General features: G+C 41.2%; 1 protein-coding gene across 4 annotated transcripts in view; it reads right to left on the bottom strand.

The window, feature by feature from the left end:
• Window positions 1–10,966, bottom strand: part of LOC108965794 (protein spire) — a 79,567-nt gene extending 68,601 nt beyond the window's left edge. For 2 of the 4 annotated variants that reach the window (XM_018928415.1, XM_018928412.1), the window contains exon 1: window positions 8,483–9,749. In XM_018928415.1, the coding sequence (XP_018783960.1) occupies window positions 8,483–9,137 (655 nt within the window). In that variant the 5' untranslated portion in view covers window positions 9,138–9,749. Of the gene's footprint in view, window positions 1–8,482; window positions 9,750–10,756 lie in introns of those variants that run through there. The other 2 variants (XM_018928413.1, XM_018928414.1) reach the window with 2 other exon arrangements.
• Window positions 10,967–13,153: the final 2,187 nt, after the last annotated feature.

Here is a 13,153-nt window from a genome sequence, read left to right on the forward strand (position 1 = left end):
GCAGGCGCGCCGCCGTCTTTATCAGCTGTACTATATATAACGGCGGATGTGTATGCAGGCATTTAAATATTACGCACACATACATGCACACACAGAAGGTGTAGCAGCAATCATTATAGGCAACGCTGTATCGATTGTTGTTGTTGTTTCACTTAATTTGCTTATCTGTGCTGGCTTGATGCTGTGGTTGTTTGTGTTGTAGCCAGCGGTGACAGCAAGGAAAGTGCGAGTGGGCAAGCGCGCGCATTTCTCAGCTACACCGACCGTTAACTGGGTCAAATTGGTTGCACTTGTTGCACTTGCTACAACAGCGCCAACCAGTTTTATTAGTCGGTCCGTTGATCACCACCACTAACTGCCGGATGCTGACGCACTGTGGTTGGTGTTCATTGAAACTCAGATAATTTTTAGATACACACCGACCGCTTAAAAGGTAACCTATACCGTTACTCATAATGGAAATATTTGAGAATATTCGAAAATAGCATTTTTATTGAAACATATTCGCTGTATTTACTCGCTAAATGCGATCTTTTGAGTTTAAGCAGTGTCTCCAATTTTTGAAATTCAAAAACTCTTCGATTCACCTATATTATTTCATGCTAAATTAGCATAACCCTTTTCTATTTTATGGCATTTGCTTGTTCCAATCGCCACTATTAGAGGCTTAGCGTATACAAATGGAATGTGAAAATGATTGAAGCCTTTGTCAGCTGAAGTGAACACTAGGCCCAAAACCTTCGCGAATTTCACTAAGACATTAAAGAGCGCAAGGTGAATACATATTTTTTACAACAACGACACCAACCAGTCTCAGCGGTATTCTTCCCACTTTCTTTAAGAAAAGTAAAAGTAGCCGCACACTTTTATTCCTACCAAAATCCCTACAGATACGTACATTGTGTATAAATATACATAGACAGTCTGGGGTTTCGCTTTCTGTTGCCTGTCATCTGCCGCAGCTCATCCCGTCTTAACATTCTCGTTTCATGTTTTCACCTTCCAATCGCTTGTCGCATTGTCACCGTAATCACGTTTATTCTCCACTCTTTAAGTAGGAAGTATGCTTTTTTGTTGTTGTAAAGTTCACATTTATTAATTATTACAGAATTCCTAATTGATTTCACGTCCGAAGCCAAGAAGCGGTTTTCTGTTTAACCTCAAATTTCAACATATGCAAATTAGAGCGCGGCGAGAGAGCTTCTGCGCGTCATAAAAGTGTCGGCTGCGCGGAAGAAATCATAAACAAATTCACTTAATGTTTGAAATGCATTAAAAAATGAGGCCAAAGCCCAGCTCGTTGGGTGGAAAGTGATAAAGAGATGCGTATGTCTGTAAATACACAAACAAATATGCAATAAAATGTCGCTCCATTGAAGATATTCGCGAATTAAACGTTCAAATATGTGGCAGCAACAAGAGAGTTTGGTGAAAATAACATCAAAAGAGGCTGAAAATAAAAGCGGCGCAGATTATTAAATATTTATATTGTAGCGTGGATCTGCTTTAAGTCCGTTGTGCTATCCTGGGTCTGCGGATAATTATTCAATGATGGTTTCGCGCTGCGCTTCACAAAAGCAATATTGACTTCGACAGATAAATTCTCAACCTGTGCCTCCACTACCGCACAACTATCCAGCTTAGGAGATGGATTGCTTGGACATAAAAACTTATATTTGTTTAGTGATGAGTTTGGCATTGAGCATCTGATAAAACAATTTTGAATAAGTGTTCGCATGCCGATAGAGAGCAAGAGTCGCGCTCTCCACTAGCATTCTGGCATTGGCTTCTTATCTGCTGGCTCTCTTCCCTAAAAATAAAACTTTTGAACAAAAAAATGTTTATCACAAATTTCTCCTTGGCCGAAACAAAGCACGGGGCAGAGCAAGACGCAGATGCCGTTGGAATGATAATAAGAAAGCAAATAAAGATATGCTTGCCGAAAAGAGGCAGAATCAAAAAAGCTCAGCAATTTCGCTGAAGAAATCAGGTTGAATGAATAAATCTACCATTGCGCTGATCATAGAAACAACAACAACAATGGCAGCGACAGCAAGAAGTTGTGTGATTTCATTTAATGATATTTCATTCTCCGATTCTGTGTCTCGAATTTCACGCTTGGCGGCCGGCGATACGCGCTGAGCACGGAATTATTCACCAAAACAAAGCGCGGATTGACGCGTACGGATGCGAGAATGAAAAGCGCTGAGGGCCGCCGCTGTGTAGCAATTAGGTGCGCACTGTTAACAACATTAATGGCAACAGCAATAGCAGCAACAACAGCTGCTGGCTGATCAAGACTTGATTTTTTATTGTTAATTTCTCTTCTATTGCGTTTTTTCTGAATTTATTTGTAATTACTTGGCTTTGTTGTAGTCGTGATTTTCGAAATATAAACCGTTTAAACCTTTTTGCTGTGTCAATTTGTACACACCGGCAATTGATGACTTGTCTTTTTTTTACCTAAGTCGGTCGGTCGTTCGTTTTGCATTGCCACAAGTTGAAAAGCGAAAACAAAACAACAAAGCAAGAAACTTATTTATTTACTAAAATTCAATCTTACAACAATTGTATTTGTTGTTGTTGTTCCTTGTTGCGCACCCGGAGTATGTACGCTTTGGCGATTTCATTAGTTTATGGCCATTAAGTTTATGTTTAAATAATTGCAGATGTACTTACAAACAAGCAGCAGCCGCAGTGCGGGCCGCAAATGCCTGAGCATACATACACACTCATACACTTAAGTAAGCGCTCGTATATTTGGCTGGTTGCTGGCGCTTTCAGTCGCCTAACGGCCTTGCGCCCGGTGGCCAGCTTCGATCGCCGCACAAACTGGCTCGCACATACCTACGCCTGGCATTTGCATAGCGCTTGATACTGCACGAAGCGCTGAGGTAACGCATGTGATACGCATCGCGTTTCGCATACATACATACCTACTCAATGAACTATACGCTGTCCATTTACCGGTTAATGAAATGCCTGCAACTCTGCTTTTCAGCTCTGGAGTTTTTCTCTCGTTTTTATCGCCTTTATTTTAGTTGGATTTTCGTCGGTGCCTATAAGGCGCTCTAACAGCTTTGCTGGGCAATAAAAAGCCAATTGTTACCAATTATAAGAGAAAATTTAATATCACATTACGAGCGCATTTAAATTTTTGTTCAGTTTCTGAATGAAAACCAAAGAGGCTTCACATTGAAGACGTAGTAGCGGTTTCATTCAAATGTCCCCACTGTTCATATGAAATAAGTACGAAAAACTGCTTTTGCCGCCATATCAGATATAGAAAATATGTGTGAATACCTCACTTGGCTAGTTCCCAAGCAGAATTTTATTGAAACCGGAAAATGCGCCTCCAACTTTTGGACGAGTATTGTAAAAATAACGGTAATCATTATCAAATAGTTATAGGCGAAACTAAAAATCGATTTATGCTTTAAGCATGCTCACAAATATTTTATAAAATTGCGTCATTTTATGTTCTTACATTTTCTTTTCACTCACTTACATCACTTTGACTACAAACAGCAGGCAATGAAAAGGGGAATTTTTTTACTTTCATGATTATTTTGGCGATTTGCTCGCACCTCAATCACGGTAATCAACAAATAAAGTACAGCCACAAACATAAATGGGCGATGAATGTCAACAAGCGCAGAAAGATATGAGGAACGCTGACAGCCGCATCCAATAGAGATAATCAGCGAACTCATAGAAAATGTTCCAGAAAATTAATTTTTGGTAAAGTGAAGTAAATAAGTTGACAAAACTAACAGTGCTTAGATAGCTGGTATCTAGAACTGCTTACGAGCCAATTACAACAACACACATACGTGAAGGTCAAAGTCGAGCGAGGAACGAATTCATTCAATTTGCCGATCGAAGCAACAGCTGATTTGTTGACAGATTAAAGGCTCTAAAGCGCCCACATACGCGCGTCAATCAGCAATTAATTAAACGGGAACAAACCACAAAAGTTACGACTCATGGCAGACAAATGCATAAATATTAAAGAAGCATAAATGAACTCTGCGACATGACCTAATGGGCACGTCAGCCAGAAATACACGAACACGTCGAACTGTGATACATTTATTAAACGATTAAAGAGCGCGCTATTAAATAACAGTTATCGCGGCAGCATGGCCCACACGCTGCAGTATGACGCAGAATTTTGTAGGTGAACTGACCAAGCTGCATGCCCATGCAAGAAGCACAGCGCCAGGAGTGTGTGTGTGTGTGCGTGTATGTGCGTGAATGAATGTGGGCGTATGTACCAGTAAACTACTCACATACATTCGACCGACGCAAAAATACTATATATGTGCACTACTTGCATGCACGAAGCGCCGCGTGACCAGCGCGCATGACAGTTGACCTTCAAAAGAAAATTCTGCAGCCATATTGGTTTTACTCCCAGCTGGCAGCTTCGCACTGCAGCTTGACGTGTCGCGTGAACTGTTGCTCGACACTACTGCTTGGCGGCGCCACAACGCCAGCTCGGCCTCACTGCGCCTTGCTGGCTGCTTGCGAGCGTTGCTGAGCGCCGGTGTTCACTTTGGTACGCCATGACGAAAACTACCATGGCGGCCACTGCGACTTCCGTCAGCCATTGTGCCTGGAAGTGATTTTCAAAAAGAGGAAAATGCAGAAATTCCGTTAAATGGAACAGCAATTTTCGGCACGACAGCGCCGACTGTCGTCGTTGCTGAGCGCCGGGTCGTGGCGCCACAATGCGCAACGCGCGCCTTCTAACCTCGAAAATCGATGACTTGCGCGTTGCACAGTGAGCACACAGTTGGGGATGCCGCAACAGCTGGTTGCTGTTATTGTTGCAGTGGAATTTTATGGTCGCGACAATGCGACACAGAGGGCCGCTGCTCGTTAGTTGCTGTCACTGCAGCTGCTGGTGCTCTTTGGGAAGGGCGTTTAAAATATTATTCTTGGTTTCACGAATACTCGGCTACCCTACGCAGTCGTTATGTGTACTTCAATTTTGCTCATGTAGTTTGCATTAGTGAACAAATCGTTAATGGCGAAAGAATCAATGAAGTTGCAAGCGTTGCACATAGGCAGCCAGGAGTCGGCAGGAGGTAGAATACATGTTGCGATGCAAAACTTTCATGTTTCGTGTGGCAACGATGGCAAATGCCGCGCGTTGTCGGAAAATGCATGCTGTGTTCGCAGTTTCAGGGCAAAGTAGAACATTATACTTCAGTCTAAAGCAAGTCTTCTTTTTATAAATAATTTAAGGGATCCGCAATGAGGCAAACTTTCGTTGAACCTTATTTGTTGGACCTTGAACAATTAATTTGTGAAAAAATACAGCTACCTGATAATTTTCATTAAATAAATGCAAAAATATCTCGTGTTGCAAGAGTCAATATATACAATTGATTAATTTTGACGGAAATTGGTGGTTCAGCTTTTGATGCTGGAACCAACTAACCTCAAAGAAGGCAAGGCAGTCAATAATAGTCGTAATGAAAATGCAGTTAACACGAAATCACAAATTCCAATATTTCTGCTCTGATGTAATTATAATGCGTTTGTGAGCAGGAAAATTAAAAAGCACTTAAGCCCAAGGCCGTCTGCCGCGCTACATGGAAACACGCGTAAAGCGCAACACAACTAGAGGAATCGGCCAACAAAGTGAGCAACAAGTGCCGAAGAGGCCGCTGTAATTAATCAACATTGATTATAGTATTTGTAACAAAAAGGCCAGCGGCTTCCGGTCGCATCTTAAGAAGTTGAAAATGGTTTCTCAACGAACAATTTTCACAAATATTGAAAAGACTGGGAAATTACGCTCAGCGTCAAGCAACAAATTCGAAAATATTCAATAAAAATTCTAGCACACCAATAAAGCAAGACTGTGGTGCCTTAAGCCAAAAGTAAAAATCATTTTTTATTAAACTAAAAAGAAAGGTGTTAAAAAGTAAGAATTGGGAAACTCCCACCAAGCTCAGAGCAGGATTGCACGCCACACGACTTTCCATACGGTAATAAATCAAAACTCTCAACCTTTAAGCGATGCACTTAGCACACACACATACATCCGAGCTTATTAGTACGAGCGCAGGAAAACTTCAAGCGAATGAATCTTCTAGCTGCTGCCGATTGTTTCTTTTGTTGGGCTTTGAAAGTGCGGCAGAACAAAGAACGGCCGAAACTGTTGGGTTTTCTCAGGGTCTCGCGCTAGGTGAAGTAACAATAAGCGTTTTTGAACTGCATTGAGGCTGTGCCGTGAACACAAACTGTGAGATCTTGACAGGCGTTTCGATCAGCTAAAATTAACAAGTGTAATGGTGTTACTTTTGGGAGCGGATAAACGAGCACAAATATAATCGGTAAACGCAATTAGCCCTCTCGAGAGTTATTTAGAAATAAAATTTATAAACTACATATTTATGACGTCTATGGAAATTAAACGTTGTTTGATAAAAAGCTAGAAGAAAGTGTTGCTGTTCGCGCGGAGTTGGCTTTATAACAACAAAATTTCGTGCTTGAGCATCAGACTTAATATCTCCTAAACCATTGGTGATCCAAGCTTATATTGAAGGCATATCCGCACTTGTACATGTATAGCATACACACACACACGCATTGATTTTTTCTATTTCCTCAAAGAAAAGAGAAAACCGTGGACGTTAATGCGACTTGTTTTTGGGCAGACATAATGAGCCCACCGAATTTCGTTTTTCCGGTTCACATTTTCGCATAAATTTCACAACAAACACATATCCACTGCACACGCATACACTCACACGCGCGCATAAAAATAATTACAATGAAATTGTAAAAACAAAAACAAAAAAACGTTTAAGCAGCTAATGAAGCTTCTATGCAATGCTGAAATTATAACACAAAAATGATGCACACCATCAAATCTATCGACAGCAACAATAACAACTAAGCAACTGAAATTACTAAAATCCACAAAGCGAAAGTGAAGGTTTTCTTGGCAGCCGAAGTACCTGCAGACCTGTAACTAGAAACGGTACTTACATACCTCAAATTTGTTGCTTTCATTTTCACTCGGAAAGTCAAAAACGGAAAATGCAGCTCCAATTAAACCGCCGACTAGCCAACAAGTAGCCAGCACACCTCAGAAGAAGCTAGTAAGATCGCTTCATAACTAACCTATGCTACTAAGCCGCTAGCCGCAGCGGTCCACAAACTCTAGCGTCCGTTAAGTCAACAATTGATAAGCGACAGGCAACAAGTGGCGCGAGCGTACAACAACAATCCGAGTGGTTAGCCAGCCGGTCAACCTTTAACCGGTACTCAAATTATCCAGCGGACAACAACAACAGCAATAGCAACCATAAATAGGAGATATATGCAGAACAACCAACCACAATGTATGAATAATATGTTCACACATGCGCGGCCAGTTGTCGGTGCGGTTGTTGTTGCTGTTGTTGTCACCATTGAACACGCTAGCTTAGGCCGCGCCGTGCAGGCTTACTTGTGCAACTGCAGTCTGGCGGATTAGCGGTGCTAAGCTGTCGCTGCCGCTTTTGCTGTCGCCGTTTCTAAATACAAACACACACACGTGTATGTGAGGAGCTGACGGTGTTTGCTGTTGTTGGTTTCTCTTTCGTACGGAGTATTTGTTTGCTTTGCTGAGTTGTCTGGGTCAGTAGTAACAATTTGTTGCTGCTTGACTTGTTGTTGTTGGCTTTTGGCATGCTGCTGCTTGTTCGCCCGTTGTTGGGGCGCTGAAGAAACTAATGACCTTAGCCACCAAAGTCCGGTCGCAGTGCGGCCAACACCGTTTCGTGTGCCCCCAACAAGCAAATGAATTTGGCACCCAAAACACACAAATCTACACACACACACACACACAGCGAAAAAAACCAAAAAAAGAAAAACGAATTGGGAGAAGTAAAAATTCCGAAAGACGGTGAAGCTGGCAGCTGGCAATTGGCATTGGTGTGTTATCAAAATTTCATGCATCACGCGGTGCCAGAAAACTCTCTCTTTTCAAGTCAGTCGCATCCAGCAATAAGGTGTCTTTCTAAATCAATACAACCACAACAACAACATCACGCTGAAAATGGGCGGTGATAGAAACAATAAAAAATATTGTTGACCCGTTATGGTGGAAAGTAAACGAATGAATATAAAAAGCATTCGTCATTAGATTCGAATGAGCTTTGACGGAATTTACAGAGCTTCTTTAATATTCTGCACTTAAAGGTGGATATGCACTACACCTTTATTCAATGTATTTTGTTTGGTTGGAATGACTTCGCCTTAAAAAAGTTTAGGTCTCGAGATCTAAGGTACCGCCAAGAAGCCTCTCAAAAATACGATCGGGCACATTTTCCGATTGACATTTTCTTAATTGTACTAAATTCTTAAAAATATTCAAGGCCACGAAATCACCGAACAGAATGATATAAATAAATAGAAGCTTATTTCCAGACTCAAAACACTTTGTCCGCTTCACCAAATATTATTAACTAATACTTACCATGCGTCTCCGTGACCGCCTCATGTTCTTCAGCAGCTTTTTTGTGCTGCTGCTGTTGCTGTATTTTCTGCTCCCTCTCTTTGCGTTCCTCATCGGACCACGAGCAATGCACTGCACCGTCGCGATGCAAGTTCAAATTCTCAATACCCTCTGGTATCTCCAGATCGTTGAAGATGTGCCTGTGCCCAGCAGCAGCCACCTGCCGATAGAGCACCATGAATTGGTACAGCAGCGCCCAGGCCTGCTCCTCGGACAGCGGTGATTTGAATGAATCCAAAATTTCCTTCAACGTCACACAGTTCTCCGGATTCGTGCAGAGACAAACGGGCGGTGGCATCGGCACCACTGCGTTTGTCGATCCCGTAGTGGCGTTTAGTGTGGTGCTACTGCTGCCATTGCATTTGCCATGAAGCGATTGCTCGCCCTGGTTACTGTCCGGCGACGTCGAAAGGAAGCCCTCCTCCGTGTCGGAGTTGATGGTGAGTATGGGCGCCAGCTTCTTATTTACTTCCAGCCCAGCATTTAGCTTCATGGTCACCGCATCGGTGTATGTCTCACCTAGGCGGCTATTCATACAGACACCACCACCGCCGCCACTGTCGTCCACCTTCTGGCTGTTCTTATTGGCGTTTTTGCTATTATTTTCTTCAGTCATAGCTGTGATATCGAAGCACTTTACTTTTGTTTCAAGTAATTATGTTTAGTTGGGTTTTACATATAAAGGGTGAATCGTCGTTCGTTCGATACGTAATCGCTGGGTCGCTCGATACGGTTCACTTTCGGAGCACACAAATTTTTTTCCTGTCCGCAGACACACATATATAATTTCTTAGCACAAAATTTTACACTAACACTTGTGGTCAGGTTTCTCACAAACATTTTATTTCAGCTTCAATGACATTCTCTAATTTCGGTGTAATCGTGGGTCTACTACGTCAGTCAGACCGCCCGACTTTGTATTTAAATGGGTTATTGCGGTTGTTGTTGTATTGCTTATGTCTATTGTTGTCGTATGATGGTCGATTTGGTATAGAATTTATGCACCGCTTCACGAATAAAAGAGAACAAACAAAAATTTTCACAAAAATCAGACACAAAATCAAATCGAGTTTGGAAATAAAAATGGAATTTTCGTAAAAAATATTTATGCAGTTATTTTTCTATTCACTGAACACAAAAAGCAATCGAAATTGTTTCCAAAAAAGTTACTACACAAAAACAGTGCGATGAAGTAGTTGCGCAAGGTTTGTAGTTGTTGTTGGTTTTAATGTAGTTAATAATTATACAATAGCCAGGTTGTCAATTTAGATTAGTTTTTCGGCTTTGCCGTTGCCTTGCTGTTGTTTTAGTGTTCTGCTTCCATTGGAATACTTATGAAGTCCGTTAGTTAGCGCATGATTCACGATGAGACGCGTGAATGACGCCAGCAAAGCCTCAAAGTCGTTATCTATTGCGAACGCCCCTAGTTAATAAAGGTTGGGTGCGCAGAAGTTTCAAATGCGAAATTTCGCAGCAGAAACTAAACGCTTTCTTGATTAAAAATATATAATTATCAGAATATTGGCGAGCAAAAAATCGCTAAATTGTGAAAATAAAATGTGAACAGAACAACAACTCTCAAAAAAATTTAAAATTTAATTATTTTGGACTTAAAATCAAAAATAACGAAATAAATGCAGGATTAAAAAATTTCGTAAAAACATAATTTTCATATAGGATAACTTTATGAATATAATTTACACAACAACGAACTTATATTTTCATTATTTAATTTTGCCATTAAATTTTCAGCTTTAAACTATTTTGCTTTAAATTTATCGATTTTCCTTGAGCATGTCCTTGTTGCGTTGCAATGTCCTTAAGAACGTGTTGAGGCTTGCATTGAGCTGTCAGTGCTTGGCGTCACTTTTGAGATTACCAGCGATAATGTTTAATGTTTGCAATGGAAACAGCAAGTGTCCGTTGTACGGCAACGAAAACCAACAACAAATAACAAACAAAGCGTTCACGCCACATATCCTGACAGCTGTGGCGACTGCACACTCATATCCGCAAACGAGCGGACACACGTACTCGAAGGTACATACATATATAGTATCCATGGGCAACCTTGAAGCGTTTGAGCTTGTCAATTTCACACTAAGCCACACACATTTTGCTTGCGCGTATTCGCAGCTATTTCACTTTTGTAATTTTAAACACTTTTTGTGAATTTAAATTCCCTTTACAATTTTTGCTCACATTTCGCACTCGCAACTTTAAATTTTAACGTACATAAATATGCGTGTGTGTGTTTGATTTGATTCACCGATTGCATAGACGCTTACTTTGAGACTTTCCTCGAACGTATGTACTTTCTATAATTAAATTCTGATTGGCCTTATCTCGAGCACAAATTTATTTATTTGTTATTTTCGCYTGATTTCTTCAACACTTCAATGAATCAATCCAATATCGCTTAGCGTTTCCGTAACACTTGTTTAATTCCACAATGACCGTTTGCTACTAACGTGCCTTCAGCGAGTTACTAGTCGAGCAGTGCGGCAAACGATTTGTGCGCTCGCAAAAGAGCGGCGCCGCGGAGCGTACGCGAGCGCAAAGCTAACGAAACTTGAGCAAGTCTCTCGGTCGTCTGGCCAACTCAACGAAGAATATGATGGCAGAGGCAGGTAAACAAATAATACTCGTATTTATGGTTTTGTTTTGATTCCGATATTCGAGCCGGTAGCGGCAGTAATTCGTTCAGGTACTGATTTGTTTTAAAGCGTGAGAGCGTACATTTAAATTGCTTAACGCTCGGAAAGGGAATGTCGCTAATATTAAATCGTAAACTTTTTTAACGCTTGAACGTCACATTTCTCGTGGCCATTTTCACAGATGGTGATGGGTCCAATATAAAATTGTTATGTTGTAAAATATGATTTTCTTCCGAACGCGAACCCGTCCCTCATTTTTTGAGATATCGATCTGAAATAATACGCACGTCCTTTTGTCAATAAAAAATGCTCATTTGTTGTAACCGTTGAAATCGGTACTTTGTAGGATATACTGTGGTTGCTATGTAAACTGACCGATCGAAATCCATTTCTTGTATAGGAAACTTATTTATTTGACAAGTTATCTCCACAAAGTTTGACATGGATTAATGTCTAAAGCTATGCCACTATTACTGCATAAAAAAGTTATAGCTTTATCAGTACAGTGTTTCTCCGGAAAGTATTAGTTGTAGGTTATCTCCGCCGCAAATGTACTTCGGAGCGTATGCGTAGAGAGTGTTCCTAGGCAACGAATGACGGCTGGTCAGTTGTCTCCGAGCACCTGGAGAGTCAGAACAAACATTTTCGCGCGACGTGTTTCTGTGAGTGGAGCAAGCCGGAAATGCAGCGTTCGTTAGAGCTGAAGTACGCGGTTAAATTCTGTGTGAAACTAGGTAAATCTGCCACAGATACATTTGATATGATCCAGCAGGCTTACCCAGATGTCGCTTTAGAAAGCCGCGGCACCAGGCTTTTATGGAGGGTAAGGAAGAAGTCGCTGATGAAAAAGGAAAGAATGAGCAAATCCAAAGTGAAAACGGTGCTCATTGTCGTTTTGACATCAAAAGTATCGTCCACCATGAATTTGTTCCTCCTGGACAAACCGACATCGCCAAGTTTTACGTAGAAGTCCTCAAGAGACTCAAACGACAACACCCTGGCTCACACCGCCTTTCTTGTGAACAGCTACCTAGCCAAGGCCGACATCCCAACGCTTCCGCAGCCGCCCTACTTCCCAGATGTGGCCCCTCAGGCCTTTTTTGCTTGTTTCCTTGCCTGAAAGGACCGATGAAAGGCAAGCATTTTGAGATGACAGAGGGGATCCAAGCAGCATACACCTCAGCTCTCAATGCTCTTCCGGAGAATACCTTCCGTGACGCCCTCAATGCTTGGATATCGCGAGAAGGAGACTATTTTGAAAGTTTTTAAAAAGTTCTAACGATTGGTGCAAACAATTTTTTTTTTAAAGCGACTCAGTCCTACAAGTATTATAATATCAATCAAAAATATATTTGTTCGTCGCGCATAGGAAACGTGCAAACATTTGAGAGAAAAAATTCAGAAAATTGTCGCACTAAAGTTGTCGTCTCATGTGATCTCAATGAACACCACCAAAACAATAGTTACCCGCCTGAACGCCGTCTTATTAAGCGATGACAAGGACTTTGAATATTCGGTCGCACAACAACAACTTTCAATATTCGAACGAAATTTCGAAAGGAAAGTCACATGTAATTTAATCGGTTGTGTAATCGCCGCATGTGGAGCTCAGGCCAGCACAGAGCTATATTTGGGGCAAGTATGTAATTATGTGTGTGTGTGTGTACTTATGTATATATAAATTAATCTTGTGTAAAGCACAGGAAGTTACTTTTATAGCTTAAACTGATTTCTTAAAGCTTAAAACGGTGAACTGCAGCGCACTTCCTTCTTTGGTTAATCAGCTTTGCCGCACACCTCTTATTATTCAAAGCCACTTCAGCACGGGCAATTATAGTTAATTGCTTGGCTTCGAATTCATTACAGTCAATAGATTCCCTGAAACTCATTAATTTTCTACTCCCCATCCCATACTTTCACCGCAACCCCAAGAACAACTTGTCATTCGAAATAAATCAGTAAACAATAAAGGACG

This window comes from Bactrocera latifrons, unplaced genomic scaffold (genome assembly GCF_001853355.1).
Source record: "Bactrocera latifrons isolate USDA-ARS-PBARC rearing strain unplaced genomic scaffold, ASM185335v1 scaffold_149, whole genome shotgun sequence".
In the NCBI taxonomy this organism is placed as follows: Eukaryota; Metazoa; Arthropoda; class Insecta; order Diptera; family Tephritidae; genus Bactrocera; species Bactrocera latifrons.